The sequence below is a fragment of the Hippocampus bargibanti genome, linkage group LG10 (genome assembly GCF_051943395.1).
Source record: "Hippocampus bargibanti isolate YZ-2025 linkage group LG10, ASM5194339v1, whole genome shotgun sequence".
NCBI lineage: Eukaryota > Metazoa > Chordata > Actinopteri > Syngnathiformes > Syngnathidae > Hippocampus > Hippocampus bargibanti.
The window spans coordinates 2,559,879-2,577,182 of NC_142743.1; the positions used below are offsets into that span (position 1 = coordinate 2,559,879).

At 43.0% G+C, this 17,304-nt stretch overlaps 1 protein-coding gene across 1 annotated transcript; it reads left to right on the top strand.

The window, feature by feature from the left end:
* Positions 1 to 2,849: 2,849 nt before the first annotated feature.
* Positions 2,850 to 16,803, top strand: exosc9 (exosome component 9). Its single transcript, XM_089005678.1, has 12 exons — positions 2,850 to 3,005; positions 3,177 to 3,271; positions 6,397 to 6,516; positions 6,692 to 6,794; positions 6,866 to 7,003; positions 7,081 to 7,163; positions 13,563 to 13,695; positions 13,786 to 13,874; positions 13,962 to 14,108; positions 14,204 to 14,367; positions 14,472 to 14,547; positions 16,473 to 16,803. The coding sequence occupies exons 1-12, from the start codon at positions 2,940 to 2,942 to the stop codon at positions 16,534 to 16,536; spliced, it is 1,278 nt and encodes a 425-aa protein (XP_088861804.1). The 5' UTR covers positions 2,850 to 2,939; the 3' UTR covers positions 16,537 to 16,803.
* The last annotated feature ends 501 nt before the right edge of the window (positions 16,804 to 17,304 follow it).

Genomic DNA, 17,304 nt, shown 5'->3' on the forward strand with positions numbered 1-17,304 from the left:
GTCGATCTAGACGACATCATTGTGGCCAGCCCTTCACCGGAGGAACACCTGTCGCACTTAACCGAAGTTTTCAAGCGCCTTGATTCGCACGGCCTTATAGTTAAGCCTGTTAAGTGCCAATTTGGTCTGTCCAAGATCGATTTCTTGGGGCATCGCATTTCTCCACAGGGCGCCATCCCCTTACCCGCCAAAGTGCAAGCAGTGGTGGATTTCCCCTGCCCGGCCACAGTTAAGGCTCTGCAGGAGTTTTTGGGCATGATCAATTTTTACAACCGGTTTCTTCCTCACGCAGCCGACCTCCTACAACCCCTCTACGGCGCCTTGAGAAAAAAGAAGGCTAATGACCCCGTCGAGTGGGCACCGCAACGAGCACAATCCTTCCAACGGGCCAAGGAAGCTCTTGCGGGTGCAACTCTTCTGGTCCACCCAATCTCAACCGCACAGGTGGCTTTGACTACCGACGCGTCTGATGTTGCCGTAGGGGCGGTGGTTGAGCAGCTTGTGGAGAACGAATGGCAGCCCCTTGCATTTTCAGTCGGAAGCTGCAAGATAACGAACGCAAGTACAGCGTTTTCGACAGAGAGTTGTTAGCACTCTATCTTGCAACGCGCCATTTTCGTTTCCTCCTCGAGGGGCGCCGGTTTACCGCATATGTGGATCACAAACCACTCACATTCGCCATGTCAAAGGTGACTGAACCGTGGTCGGCCCGACAGCAACGGCATTTGGCGGCCATTTCTGAATTCACAAAAGACATTCAGCACGTAGCCGGCAAATGTAACCCTGTGGCCGATTGCTTGTCACGCGCGATTGTGTGTCCAGTCCAGCTCGGGGTGGATTTTTCAGAGATGGCCACCGCCCAATCTGAGGATCCGGGCATCCACGAACTCAAGGCAGCAGGCACAGCCCTGAAACTTGAGAAGGTGGCACTGTGTGAAGGGGGTTCCTCTGCGATGTGTCTACGGGTCGCACTCGTCCCGTGGTTCCGCAGGAGTGGCGTCGGCGAATTTTTGATTCTATTCATTCCCTCTCACACCCTGGCGTCCGGGCGTCAGTCAAACTACTTGGGGCCAAGTTTGTCTGGTCTGGGTTACGAAAGGACGTCAGGAAGTGGGCAGCTGCATGCGTGGCATGTCAGCGCGCCAAAGTCCACAGGCACACCCGAGCAAACCTGGAAACTTTTCCAATTCCGGACAGGAGATTTGACCACGTCCATGTGGATCTGGTCGGGCCCCTCCCTCCTTCGCAGGGTTGCACACATCTCCTCACCATGGTCGATCGAACCACTAGGTGGCGGGAAGCAGTCCCCCTGTCCTCCACGACCTCGGCAGATATTGCCCGCGCATTTCTGTCGTCCTGGGTCGCACGTTTCGGCACGCCATCCGATATCACTTTGGACAGAGGCCCCCAGTTTGTGTCCGAGCTCTGGTCGGCCATGGCGCAGTCCTTGGGTGTGCAGGTACACCGCACTATGGCCTACCACCCGCAGGCTAACGGGATGTGCGAACGCTTCCACCGGTCACTGAAAGCCGCGCTACGGGCCGCGCTGTCGGACGGTAACTGGGTCGACCAGCTTCCGTGGGTCCTGCTCGGGTTACGTTCGGCCCCTAAAGAAGACCTTAACGCCGCCCCCGCAGAGTTAGTGCTCGGTCAACCACTCCGCGTTCCTGGTGAATTTCTGCCTGAAGCTTCGGGTGCACCTTCATTCCCCCTTTTGCCAGCAGAGCCCCTGACTCCAGCACCAATTCACCACTGCGTCCCCAAAATATTTGTTCCGTCTGCTCTTAGGTCAGCCCGTTTCGTCTTTGTGCGTCACGATGCCCACTGCTCTCCCCTCCGACCGCCGTACGACGGCCCGTTTAGAGTGCTCGAACACGGTGAAAAGAGTTTTGTGCTCGATATGGGTGGGCGGAGGGAGGGCATTTCAATAGACAGGCTCAAACCGGCTCATTTAGTTGCAGGCGAGGACGTTTCGCCTGCCCAGGCCTCACGTCGCGGACGCCTTCCGAAACCTCCAGCCTCACCGCGGCATGCCAGGGTTGAGTGTCATTCCCCGAATCACCTTCACCACCGAAAGACGGACTGCATAGTCGTTGGGGCAGGCTGGTTAAGCCCCCTGCAAAATTTTCACCTTGACCTTCCTTCTGGGTGTTCTGGGGGTGGCTGTGTGGCGGGCACTAGGACCAGGCATCTCACCCAGCAGGTGCAGAGGAGGGGTGGTTCATGTTACATATATTACACTGCTTTTGCTGTTCAGTTCAGATCCACTTGTTAGCCGTTGGAATAAACACGTCTCCACATTTAGTCGTGTGTGCTCATTCCTCAACGGCTACACCGTATTACATTTCGAGAATTTCATTCTGTAACAAAGTCTAACCAGACGGGAATAATACGCCAGCGAGTGGACGAACATGGTTTGCGGTTTAAAATAAAAGTGTTACACGCAGCAACGTTATGTGGCAGTATGTCATATGTTACAAACCGAGCAACCAGTACTTTATAGCCTGTATGTTGTAAACGGTATCAACATAAATATACTTTTCAAAATCGCATTCATTATTTTTTATAGAGGTCGATAGTCATTCCAAATGTCTTAATATAAGAATATATAAAAATGGATTTACTTGTCATTTTTTACACTGCTGTCTGCAGTCAATAATAATCAATAATCAATAATTAATAATAGTAATAATTAAATTCGTAATTTGAAAATGAAGGTCAAATAAACAAATATGAAATATAGAAGTTCTGAAAAAAATATGTAGTTTTTTTGTTAAGCGAAATAAAAGCGTGGAACCGCGAATAAGAAAACAATTCTGATGTGACGTCAAATGCGTTTCCGGGTTAACGTTCACAACACTAATTCATGGCGGCGGAATCGTATTGGTAGTCTTGTTGTCGGAGTTTTAACGTAGGCTATATTAAATTAATAGACCAGAATGAGGGAGACACCTTTGTCAAATTGCGAGCGGGATTTCTTGCTTAAAGCCATCCAAGAAAAAAAGGTAAATATTGTCAGTTCATTTTTGCTCCACGTGAATGCGACAAAGCTTTGTCAATGGTGTTGATCACCACTGAAATGAACCACTTACAATTATTTCGCGAGTAAAACGTCCGCTGTTTTGTTGTATCGTGCATAAAGAGTCATGTTTACACATAGCGATTTCTTTCTGCAGCGCCTGGATGGACGACAGACTTATGACTACAGGAAATTAAAAATCATGTTTGGGTCTGACTTTGGATGCTGCTTGGTGGAACTGGGCAAAACGAGGTAAGCGACTTAAAAAGGGCCCTTTCAAACGACTATGTCTTGATTGTACTAATCAACAAAGAAGAGATGGGGATTTCATTCATATTTATGAAGAAATAATCTTTCCAATGTGCTTGTCCTGTCTTTTTCTCCCTTTGGAAATACGGCGTGAGGCCTTGGGGGCTAATCCTTTCATATGGGACCCAGAAATGCAGGGGTGCAAAATACACTACCTTTAATGTGATGTTAACGCTTTCAGGCCGATCGTGTGCGATACATTCGAAGGTAGTGAAGGTCATGTTTTTTTTTTCTTGTTACAAAGAAATTTTGAGCATTTTTTTGCAACTGTTTGACGAACATTCTTCAATTGCTGAATGATCGCTGATGACAATGCACCATTGGCTACCTTTGTAAACACTTGGATTTTTTTGCACTTCAGTGGGATAGGCCAGACATGGGCAAACTGCGGGCTCCACTGCGGGTTAGGCTTTTTAATCCGGCCCGCCGAATTTATCCAAATTATAGCACAGTAGGGCCTCGGTCTACGAACACCTTGCCTTATGAACTTTTCAGTTTACGAACGTTAAATTTATGAAAACTAAACCGTGGATTAAGCACTGCTTTTCGTGATACCCCCCACCCCCCACCGCGGCTGGCGGAGTAACCTTCGGTGGAAGAACACCAAAGCACACGACCGAACAGCGCCCCAGCCGGCCTGCCTTTCAACACCCCCTTTCTATGAGTGCACACGTCGATTGTCTTCAATGATACTTTTGCTATTATGGGACCGAAAAAGACCCCACCACAGGCTCGTTTTCAGCCGAAGAAGACACAAAACAAAATTACAGTCGAGGAGAAGAAGATCATTGAGAAACACGAACGAGGTGTGGGTTTGTGGCGTCACAGGTGTGCACCGCGGCTTTCATGTGAATCTCAGCCTGACACATTTTCCACGCTGTGTGTCACTTCTGTGAGTGTAACTTTCTACTACGATTCTACAAATAAAGAGCCCAGTACCGATATGCTAAGTCCACCATTGCTACCATCCTTCGCAACAAAGCTTTACACAAAGGCGTTATTTACGCGATGCTTTCACGTGACTAATGACACCGAACTTGTCACGTGCGAGTTGACAGCTGGGGCGGGGTCACCGCTCCGACCTCCGCCAGCTGATGTCAATTCCTTAATCACCGATACTAGGACATTTCAATGAGTCGCTGTCACCTCACCAGTGACATGATTACGATGCCTCGCGCCTCGCCAGTGTCTTGAACTTGCTAGCACAAGAGTTTGCTTCGCCCGAGGTGATTGTTAGCCGCGATCGCGTAAGTTTGTTGCTTTCCGGGATCGCGAGTTTTTTTTCACCCCTGCGTGCCATTTTTTTGCCTAGCTTGATAGGCTGGACAGATCGCCCCCGCCCGCCTTGTTTTGTCGCGTCATTCCGGGTACATGGAATCATCGAACTCGCGCCTTTTATTGTAACAAAATCTCTGCCAGCACCTACGTCTCTGCCGCCCACTTAGGGATCCAACCCCTTTTATTAACGTTCCGACGAGTCAGCTATCCCTGTCACGCTCGGAACCTGACAGTGTCATTGTGTTGAGTTTAACACAAGTAGATATTATTAAGCTTGAGTATTTTGTTGTGTAATAATATGTTTTGAATGTTTAAAGTGATTCAATTTTTCAATAAATGTTGATTTATTTAACTTTCCACCTTCGATTGAAACTTATTAAAAACAGATGCAATCTTAAGAAATCACAGTGCGTGTTATTTTAATCTATTTACATTTCCTCCTCCCAGTATCTTCGAAATAGTATGTAAATGCCATATCTTGCACATTCCTTGAGACAAATTTATGAACTTATATGGCCATTTTTCACATTTCAAAGACAGTTAATACATTGGGTTGTCGTGTTCTTACTGTGCTATGAGGTTTGCACACACTACATTTAATGCATTAGTATATCCGGCCCAAACACTCCCTCCATCCAAATGCTCCTGGCTTTTAGAACCCATTGGGCCCGCGAGTGAAAAAGTTTGCCCACCCCTGGGATAGGCGATTTACTCAGAAATATTTGCTCAAATATTTTTTTCAAGTCGATTCATTGAAGGAAACAAACGGCTTTGTCGCGGTAAAATATTGTAAACTTGTAAGGTACGTCATCTTTGACATCACTCGTCCCTCGTGAACCCATGGCATGCAATCTTCAAGAATTGCATTTTTCCAAAAGCACAGGACCCACTAAATACACACTATTCTTTGGTTTAAAGGCAACAACAACAAAAAAGAAACCGTCAGCATCACCGCATTTTCAAAATGCTGAATATGCTTGTTGAGCTCATTAAGCATTGAGAGTTTTCAAAGGCGCTTAGAAATTAAATTTATTATTATTATTTTATTATCATTATTCTAAAAGCAAAGTAAGAGCCGCCACACACGCACACACACACACACACACACACACACACACACACATATAAATGATTTAAACAAAATGTCAGAATGTATTCAAATAATTTTGTGATAGTACTCACCATTAACAGGAATGGTTTTCTGTTCCTCATTATTGGTAAAAATCCAGCTAATCTATCAGAATGAAAGTCAATTTGCCGGGTCCATACGTGAAGCTAGCCTGCACACTGCTCATTAGCTTGCACGCTTGCTTTCTGCTGGTGAAACCTTGAGTCCATTCAACCTTAAGTGTGCAATACTGGTCATCTTTTTTACTCGTCGGGCTTATTCAAAAGGGGGCGTTTACCTGTTTCGACATCAACGGCCACCTGTAGGTCAGTATCATCCAATCAAAATTGCTCTTTCAGCCAACTGCAGCCCAAACAGGAAATGAACAGCGAAAAAGCGAGAATATTTACATTTCTCTGCGAGCCAGATGCAACCATCAAAAGAGCCATGTATGTATCGAGAGCCATAGGTTTGGATTGGATTTGGATTTGCCTTTATTAGTCTCGCAGTGGAGAAATTTACATTTCACAGCAGCAAAATTATGAAAGTAGAAAAGCAAAATACAGGAGCTGCTGGAAAGGCAGCCATTTCCCCCCCCACATAATCCGTCTAAGGGTCATGCATGATCTGATCTTGTCAACATATTCATACAACTAATTTGTGACGCTTTTGCTTGATACAGGGTAATGGCTCAGGTATCCTGTGAGCTTGTGGCCCCCAAAGAGAACCGACCAAATGAGGGAATCATGTTCTTCAATATAGAACTGTCACCCATGGCTTCACCTGCATTTGAACAGGGCAGGTAAAGAAAAAAATGACAATTGATTTCTTTGCATTATTGTTCTCTACATTAAATAAGTGTGTGTATTTGGTAGAAGCACCTGAAAGGTGTTTAGGGGTGGCGTGGGGGACACATCACATATTGCTCAATTAGTTCAGAGAAAATAAAAATGCCTCATGAATTTCTTCCTATGAAGACAGTCAGAGTTGTCGGTGAAGCTAAACCGACAGCTGGAGAGATGCTTAAGGAACTCCAAATGCATTGATATGGAGTCCTTATGTGTGGTGTCCGGCGAAAAGGTAAACCTCAATAGTTTAAAAGTCAAAAGCCCTTTCTCTGTGGTTGATAGTGACTCCATTTCGATGACCAGGTATGGCAAATTCGAGTGGATGTACACATGCTGAATCACGAAGGCAACCTGATGGATGCCGCCAGCATCACCGCAATCGCCGCCCTGTGCCACTTCAGACGACCTGATGTTGGTATCCAAGGAGATGAAGTCACTGTGGTGAGTCAGCAATAATAATTTATTCTGAACGCCATTGTCTGTGTATATGCTGTAACTGATCGTTTCTGCGCTCCCAGTATAGACCCGATGAAAGAGATCCTGTTCCCCTTAGTATCTACCACATGCCCATCAGTGTCAGCTTTGCTTTTTTCCAGCAAGGGTAAGACCGCAGCATTTATGATGGATTTTAATGGATAAAAATGTTTCAGTCTGTTTGAAAAACACAATTATATACAAATTAAGGCAGATGAATGTGAAACTACTATCGATGTGTACTATCGATATAACCGATATCGATATAACGAGACTTTACTGCAGGGGTCGGGAACCTTTTTGACTAAGAGAGCCATAAAAGTAAAATATATCGAAATGTTTTTCAGTGAGAGCCCACACACACACACACACACACATACACACCCGCGCGCACGCAAACAAACACGCACGCACGCGCGGCCACTTTTCAACAAAATGTCAGAATGTATCATTTAAAATAACTTTGTGATAGTACTCACCGTTAACATGAATGGTTTTCCGTTCCTCGTGATTGGTCAAAATCCAGGCAAACGATCGGAATGAAAGTCAACTTGCCGGGTCCATAGGCAAAGTTACTGCTAGCTCGCCTGCACACGGCTCATTAGCTTCCACACTTGCTATCTGCAATATACTGCTCACCGAAGTATATTGATGCTAAACGTTAACATGGGGCTTGTTAAAATATCACTGACATTCGACTGTTTCATCGATGGCATTGTTTCATTGCAAATTAGAATCGCAAATCCTCCGATGCATTCAAGCTGGAGCGTACTCGTCTTTTTTTCTTTTTTTTTTTTTTTTTTTACTGTCGGGCTGATTTAAAGGGCCGTTTACCTGTTTCAACTGACGGCCAGTATCATCCAATCAAACCTGCGCTTTCCGCCAACCTAGGTCAGTGTCATCCAATCAAAATTGCGCTTTCCGCCAACTGCAGCCCCAACAGGAAATGAATGGCAAAAAAGCGAGAATATGTATTTAGTTTTATCGGCGAGCCATATGCAATCATCAAAAGAGCCATATATGGCTCGCGAGCCATAGGTTCCCGACCCCTGCTTTACTGTATTTTTAGCAACACTGTTTTAGAGTGTCACCACAGCATCTGATTATGAAGGATTTTCTTTTACTGTTCCTTTTGCGTACATATGAAGCGCAGTTTGTGTCTAGAGTCTTACTGAAGCGGTGATCTCAGGGGGGGGGGGGGCTTTCAGAATCAGAAAGCCTTTAATAGTCCCATAATGGGGATATTTGCAATATAAAAACCCACTAGTGATTATGTCATGCTTACTACTGTGAAAATGATATCCGCTCCACAGGTAAAAGTGACAATAAGTCATCTAAAACATCACCATGTAAACAATCTAACAGTTTCATCAGTGGTACTTTATGAATTGTAAGATTTGAAAATAGTTCAACTATAGAACAAAAGCCAAAAAAAACCTTATTAGTCCTTTTGTTCTATTCAATATTAGAGCACATATAGTGTATTAATGCTACATATTGCTAACCTACAGACAACTGTCCATATTTATATTGTTGATGAACACAATGTATGGCCCAGTTTCAAATACATGACCCATGTAATCCGTTCTGCCCTTGTAAATTAATTTAAAAAAAAAAACAATTTCCCCATTGAAATGAAATGCCGTTTTACTGTTCTGGTTCCCCCCAAAAAATGTATTTTTTGTGACATCTTTTTTAGAAAAGTGACACAGTATTGTAAGGTGGAAATATAAAAATAATAATGCAGTCAAACCTCAGTTTTCACACATCTGAGTTCTCGAGCAATTTGTTTTTCAACCAAAAATAATGTTTTTATTTATGCCTTGGTTTATGACTGAAAATTGGTTCTCGACCAAACTGAGCGCACTTGAATGTGCCACTCGACTACCCTCCGCTTCCTTTCACGTCACTTTGTGTTTCGTCTCATTGAGATGATGAAGTCAAAGTCAGCTTTATTGTAAAATATGCTAATATGCATGACATACAGCACAGATGAAATTAATGTCTTCTCGGATCTAGCGCAAGGAACATTTGGGGGGGGACCGATGATCTTCTCAGCTGTCCTCACGATGCGCTGCAGAGTCTTACGGCAGGACACGGTGCAGGCGCAGTACCACACGGTGATACAGCTGGTCAGGATGCTCTCGATGGTACCGCGGTAGAAGGAGGTCGTGATGTGGTTCGGGGCTCCTTCGTCTTCTCCACATTCAGACGGAGATTGTTGTCTTTGCAACACGTGGCCAAGCGGCTGACCTCGTACTCGAAAACACGAAAAACACCAATTTGCCGGGAGAGAGAGGAGCCGCTGCGTGTTCACGCGCCACCATCTTTTTTTTTTTTTTTTTTTTTTCATGAGATGAGCTATGCTTTATTTGTCTTATATTGAATAACTTCCCAATTCAGCAAAAGCAAAGTTATGAAAGGAAGGGCAATAGAATAAGTCGAAATCTAAATATAGGAGCACCCACCCACTTTCGCGGCGCCATCTTGAGGTCAAAATAAATCAGAATGACAACACAAAATAAACAGACAGTAATTCAATCTCAAGCATGTTTCTACACCCACGTTGTTGTATGAAGAAGTGAGAGATGAAAGAGGACAGGATCAAAGTGTCCTTTTTAACAGTGGATCAGGGGGGTCATGATGTTCACGTCTGTTACAAGCTAAATGTTGAAAGCATAACATGAAGCTGTAGCATCCATTTTAACCAATGCATTCATATTGTTGAATATTTCGTTTTTTTAATTCAAAAAGCAGTCTGTCTGGTTGAGATCTACGCAAATTGGACTGTTATCCTTGTGTACAGTGGCGTTCCATTGTGAGCAGACATTTTTGTATTGTTCAATAAATATAAAAAAGGTGGACGTGTTTGGTGAGATGCTTCCTCATTCAAGCGTGCATTAAAGCAGACTATTTTGTATTTTTCAAAAAAGATAAAAATAAGCAAACATATTTGGTGAGAAGTACGTAATAACTGACTGTTGTTTTTGCGTCGTGCATTAGCCCTTAATCATGGCACAAAGAAAGCAAGTGGAAGTGGTAAATGTGGTTAAGAAAAGAGGAAAATGGTGTGCAATACTATCAAATTAAGAAGGATTTGATCGTGAAATATAAGTCAAGTGTGCATGGGTCTGTGTTGATTCAGGAGTTTTCATGCCAAAATTGACCATCAGCATTATCCTAAAAAGACAATAGAGAGTCAGTGATCTGGCTAAAGCAAGGGTGCTCACAACTTTTCAGTATGGGGGCTACTTTTGAAATGACCAAGTCAAAGTGGTCGACACATTTTATTTATTGAGAAATATGTTGAGGATTGTTGGAATTTACAATGTTGTGTAACCATAGATGTTGCACAACACAACATAATTATGTAATTTTTTTTGCCATGACCAGAGCTCACTCTGACAACTGGGAGACGAGACAAACGCTCTTTGAAAATGTCATGGTGAAAAAGTCCTCCCATTCCGTATGAAAGTGATTTTTTTCTTCTTACTTGGTTGAGCTACACCAGTCATTTTTATATCCCATCTTACATTTAATTAAAAAAACAAATGAAAAATTGGGATGTAACTGACGACTAGCTTTTTAACTTTGCAACGCTCAGATGCGTTGTTTGAGCCTGCACAGTGTACCAAATAATGAGATGTAATCTGATTGGTTGTCCGGTGTATCAATCAAATGAAGGGATGGCTGATAGGCTGACGTCTAGTTTTTTTCAAAACCACTCAACTTCATTTGTACGTCGTCAGTTCATGACAATGCCACATCATCTCGTCATGCGCCTTGGAGATCGAGAGGTCCATCGCGATTGACGTAATATTGAGTCTTCTTTTCCTTTCGGCTTTTCCCTTCTAGGGTTCGCCACAGCTTATCAGTGTCCTCCATCTTCAGAGGTTTGATTCGTATGTTTGTTTTGGCCAAGCTTTTACGTCGGATGCCCTTCCTGACACAACTCTCTGTATTTATCCGGGCTTGGGACCGGCACAATAAGACACTGGTTTATGTCCCCTTGTGGCTACAGAGCGAGCAACTCTATGAACTTAATAAAGATGAAGATGCTCAGTAAAAGGCTCCCAAAAACAAAATTGACATATTGAGTACCACTTGGCTAAAGGATCTTGTATGTTCAACGAATAAAGGCCACAAATATTAGAAGTGGAAAAACATTTGCTTGTTTTCAACAATGGAAAAACAGCTGGCAGGAGGCAGTTTGAGCGAAGATACAATTTGTGGCAAGGCAAATGCAGAAAGATTTGGAAAAAAAAGATCATAGCATCGATCATGAAGAGTATGATTTTAAAGCAAGCAGAGGATGGTTTGAAAAGTTAGTGTACCCTGCTATTGGTTAGCAACTGGTTTAGAATGTCCCCTGCCTACTGCCCAAAGGCAGCTAGGATAGGTGCCAACATACCCTGTGACAGATAGACGGACAGCCAGACTGGCTGAGAGAGATAGATAAAGAAATAGAGATCTTTAATGTCCCAATGTTAAGGTTGATGTTATAATTGGTGAAAATCAAACATATTAGTTTGTTTTTTAGATTATTTTACACATGGCCTGCTCTATTATTACTCATATATACAGTTTATAGCGTAATATAGTTTAACATTGCTTTTTAAATAGTTGTTTTCTAGACTTGGAACGGATTACATTTTTTTTACATTGATTATAATGTTACAGTTTTCTGGAACGGATTATGGTTGGAAACCAAGGTTTGACTGTACAACATAACAAATTACAGTAAAGTCTCGTTATATCGATATCGGATATATCGATATTCCTGGTTATATCGATACTATTTCTATGCACGCACGGAGAAAATTACATGCAAACAGGGTCGGATATATCGATAGTCCCGGTTATATCGATATTTTTTTGGACTCCCTTGAATATCGATATAACGAGACTTTACTGTAGTTTATCATGAAAGGAACTGGTTTTAAAATTTCCAAATAAACAAAGTCTTGCAGATACACTGTAATATTTGTGTCTTGCCTTTAAAGTGTGTGAACGATGAGGAGCACTAACCCCAGATTGGTTAGTTCAGTGTTGGTGGCTGCCCCATGTATTTGTGTTTCAAAAGGAGATGCAGGCTTGCTTTTGTTTTGTTTGTTTAATGATTCCAAGGCAGAGAGTAAACACAACTACTGGAACAAGTCTCATTTCCTCCAGTCGAAATGCGCACCAAATCAAGCAGACATTTAAAGGACAACCGACACAATTTTTTTGCTTCCTGACATCAGAAAAACGTTTTATAGCATCTAAATTACCCAAAACACGCAGGATGATATTTTTAGTCAAATCAAACCAATAAAAATGACTTAAAGTGTGCTAAATCTGCAAAAAAAATTGAGCTGCGGGCATTTTCAGAAAGACCCGCCCCCAGTTCATGACGTCACGCCAAGACGTCTTGCCTTGCTCGAGAATCAAAACAATGGCTTCAGATTCGGAGAAGATGCTTTCTTGTTACTCATCCAGTGACGAATATGATTCAAATAGTTCTGAAGAGGAAAGCATAATTGTTTGCAATCGTTTAAAGACGTTCTTCCGGGTCATTTTGAGGCATCAAGACGGATGTCTAGCACCTCAAGAAAATGCAGAAGATGACGCCAGAGCTCCGTTGATTTATCTGCTTGGAATTTGTGTCAGCGAATATCAAATACTTGTCTTGGTGCAACACAACGATTCATAATTGCATTATTTATGTGTTTTCCTTCTAATTTCGCCATCAACACTAAGTTTTCAGACCCAACAAAGTACCGCAAAATGCATTGTGTGTCCTTTCTCGGTCAGGGGCGTTCCTTCCGTGACGTCACGTCAGGACTCGTCACCAACTCAAAAACAAGACTTCCTGAATATTCAGTGTGAGTCTTAAAACGTAAATTATAACTTTAAGCGGTGGAATCTTTGTAAAATACGCTCAGTAGAAGTCATTTGAAGCGATTTTACAAATTATGGACACAACTGCAAGAATCCAAACTAGGGCGCGGAAAATCCTACTGGACCCTCCGCACCCTGCCCACCACCTTTTCCAGCTACTCCCCTCAGGCAGGCGCTACCGATCCATGCGTACCAAATCCAGCAGACATTTAAACAGCTTCTTCCCCCAAGCCATTAACTCTTTCAACTCTTTCAACAGTAGCCAAAATGGAACTGTATAGTGCCACTTAGCAGTTTTTTTGACAACGATACTAGTGCAGCGTGTTCTACCGGAAACAAATTCCTTGTGTGTTCTACATACTTGGCAATAAAGATGATTCTGATTCTGAACTTGTCCGGAGCTTCTTCCCCCAAGCCATTAACTCTTTAAACAGTAACCCGAATAGAACTGTATATTGCCTCTTTGAAATTGTTTGATGATGTGTGCAGCGTGTTCTACTGGAGGCAAATTCCTTGTGTGTTCTACATACTTGGCAATAAACACGATTCTGATTGTTTTCAGTTCTGATTCTGAAATATGCAACAACAACAAAAACTGAGTCAAGCTCAGTTTGAGTACTTATTGTGCCTCTTGCTTTTGGTGCAGGACCTATTTGCTTGTAGATCCATGTGAACGGGAGGAGCGTGTCATGGACGGCTTGCTGATGATTGCAATGAACAAGCACAGGGAAATCTGCTCCATCCAGTCGAGTGGTGGCATAATGTTGCTTAAAGAGCAGGTTCATGGACTCACCAACATGGCTTTTGTCATTTCTACTCATTGAATCAGTGCATTGTTATCATTCATGTGTATTTTTCTGGCATTGAAGGTAATGAGATGCAGCAAAATAGCCAGCGTCAAAGTGTCTGAAATCACTAAACTCATCACAAAAGCCTTGGAGAATGACAAAACTGCCCGGTGAGTTTACACACCCATATGTGAGCATTTAATGGTGGAAGACCAGCTCCTATTCTGTGCCAACATTACGCTATGAATGTTTTCCAGGAAGGAAGGTGGTAAGTGTGGCTTTGCTGAGTCTATGCCTCAAAAGCGAATCACTGCTTTAAAAATGGATGAGACGGCAGTGGAGATGACAGATGCGACCCAACAAGCCAATGACATTGTCATGAACGCCGAGGTTCCTCCTCAGACGTATCTTTCACCTGATGTGAAAATAAAGTTTGTTTATTTATTTATTTTTTGCGTTCTCTTGTATTTAATTGTGGAACCTTAATAAACAATTCTAGAAGCCAGTCGTTGCTTGTGCCACTCCCAGGCATGGGCCAGGTGGGCAAAGATCTTCAAAACAGCTGGGGAATTGAGGAATATGACCAAGATGAGGAGGAAGCTTTCGACAGTGATGAATATAAGCAAACAAAGATGGAACTTGGGGAAAAACAAAAAGCACAGGGTAGGTCAAGTTTGTCGTTTCTTTCGTGCCATGGTGTCTTATTGACAGTTAATTCTCAATGTCAGGAAAGCAATGAACTGACTTGACTTTGTTTTTCATTTCAGATGTGGTTGAGATATCTGACAGCGAAGAGGATGAAGTGGTCATACTTCAACCAGAGGCAACAGGTAGAGCGCACAAGTAAGTTTCCTGTTTTGGCCAGAGTTTGCTTGGACTAACTGTTCAGTACAAACAGAAAAGTCGCTGCAATGCAACCAATAACACACATTTACCACAGGTGAAAGTAACTCGCATATGTATAAGTCTAAAGTTATCCATGAAATAAAATTCAAGCAAGTAAAGTCATCGTGAAATTTCAAGCAAGTGCAGTCATGACCACATTTCAGTCGGCAGTCAAGACATACAATCTGTCAGTCACAATATGTATTGGAGAGATAAAATTAGTTTTAACTGATCACTGAACACCCAAAAAAACATGTTTCGCTTTAGAACTTAAATGGACACTAAACATTTCCTTTTCTAAGATGGTGGGCATACATTTGCTGACATAACATCTCAGTCTGTTTTTACTTCGATGTTACGAATGTTGGGCGGAAGTGAGGAAGCATCTTGCAAAGAAGCGAAACGTCCGACACCTTCAAAGAAGTACAGATGACGGCTGAAGAAACCTTTTCATCAATTGAGCTTCTTGCTTTTCTGTAGATAGAATATTCACATTTCATCTCATCATATTCTTGTTTCACAACCTTTATTTTGGAAAGGGTTGCTGATGTCTTGATTGTTTTTGTCTTCATGCATCTCTGTGATGCTCTTGCGGTGAGGAAAAAAACATTCCTTTTTGACATTTTAGGAGAATGTGTCAAATGTGCTTTGTATAACCTTGCAACGATCACCGCAGGGGGTGTGTGGTGGCGTCATCCGAGGGGTTGGAAAACAAGGTGGAGGGAGGAAGAGGATCTGAGGGAACGAGAGGGAATAGAAGTTTGAAGAAGGTCCGATAGGTATGGGGGGAGGCAAGGTTATGGATAGCTTTAAATGTAGAAAGAATTATTTTAAAGTTGATTCTATATTTGACCGGGAGCCAGTGGAGCTCTTGGAGGACGGGGGTAACGTGGTGAAAGGATGAGGTTCTGGTGATGATCCGGGCTGAAGAATTCTGGACTAGTTGAAGTTTGTGTAGAGGTTTTTGAGGGACACCTAGGAGAAGTGAATTGCAATAGTCATTTCGGGAGGTGATAAGACTATGAACGAGGATCGCAGTGGTGTGAGGAGTGAGAGACGGGCGAAGACGATTGATATTGCGTAGGTGGAAGTATGCGGAAGTTATTTATATGGTAGTGGAAAGACAGTGTGCTGTAAAGGATGACACCTAGGCTTTTGACCTAATGGGAGGGAGAAACGGTTGAATTGTCAATAGTGAGAGAGAAACTGTTAGCTTTACTCAAGGTGGATTTGGTACCAACGAGGTTGTTTTCGCAGTTAAGTTTGAGGAAGTTATGGGTAAACCCGGATTTAATTTTAGAGAGGCAGAGTGAAAGGGAAGAATGTAGAAGAGAGGCGTCGGGTTTGCTGGAGAGATAGAGCTGAGTGTCAGTCGCAGGAAGTGTATACCAAATTTAAGGAGTATATTGCCAAGGGGAAGAAGGTAGCTAATAGAGGAGGGGTCCCAGGACGGAGCCTTGGGGCACAGCAGAAGATACAGGAGAGGACTGTGAAGTGAAGGAGGTAATTTGGATGAAATGAGAGCGGCCAGAGACATAAGAGTGGAACCAGCACAGGGACGTATCGGTGATCCCGATGGAGGAAAGTCTGTCAAGGAGGATGGGGTGAGAAATAGTGTCAAAAGCTGTGGTGAGGTAAAAAGGACGAGGATGGAGAGTAAACCGGCGTCAGCTGCTAAAATCGTTTGTGACTTTTGAGAGAGCTGATTCTGTCCTCCCCATTGATTTGTTCCAAATAAATATAGGTCACAGTCACTGTTGAAAACGCGTGGAAAGGACGTATTTTGGTCCAATGTTTGTATGTGGCTAAACCTAGTACATGAACAATGTGTGTCAACTTCTCGTTCGTGTCCAATTTGTACTGAATACACTTCTCCCATGCAGGAAGACAAGCTCAAGTTCCCACCTGAAGGAGCCAGTGGCGTCAAAGAAACACGACAGAAAATGAGAGATTTGCAAGGCTTTGTTTCTGGAAGCAACGACACTGTCAGACTGCAGTCCTGTAACAATGATTTCTTCTGACTTTTCTTCAAACACAATTAATTACTCTGTGCAAAAATAGCATGTTTTACTTTCTGCTTATTTTTTCTTTTAGAGCATGTCAATAGAGAAGACAATGTGTATAAATAGTCTTAAATAATATTGGCATGTACAATCACTCAATCACTCAATTTATCTCGGGCCCGCTGGAGATTTGGCCTGGGTGAGGCTGGGTCGCATCATGTGCCCCCCCCCAGGAAAAAAAAAACATGTATATGAATATTTGTTTCTGTGTGCCCTGTGATTGCCTTGCAACCGGTTCAGGGTGTCCCCGGCCTACTGCCAGAGGACGGCTGGGATTGGCTCCAGCTGTCCAACATTTTTTCTGTGCTTTAATTCTGGCTTTCCTCAAAAAAAGCTCTGATAAAACATTCCACTCTGTAATATCTTATTTTTATTTTTTTCTACACAAAAATAAGACACAAACAAATCAAATAAGTTAATTTCCGCAGGTACTCGATTGGCTCGGTCCTGCGCTTGCATATGACAATCACGTCACGTTTAGTGATTGGTTGAAGTTCAGTAACCATGGACACAATAAGTGTTTTTGGGCGTCATGCAAAATTCATTTGATTAAAAAAAAGGTTGGCTAGAGTCTAGCATGGAGCTAAGGCAAACTAATAAACACAGACATACACGGAAAACTTCACTTGTGTGTCTGTAACTGCTATTTCCG

Coding starts and splice junctions, on each gene's coding strand:
- exosc9 (XM_089005678.1), top strand. CDS start 2,940: ATGAGGGAGACACCTTTGTCAAATTGCGAGCGGGATTTCTTGCTTAAA. Junction 3,272..6,396: donor GTGGAACTGGGCAAAACGAG/GTAAGCGACTTA, acceptor TGCTTGATACAG/GGTAATGGCTCAGGTATCCT. Junction 6,795..6,865: donor GTGTGGTGTCCGGCGAAAAG/GTAAACCTCAAT, acceptor TTCGATGACCAG/GTATGGCAAATTCGAGTGGA.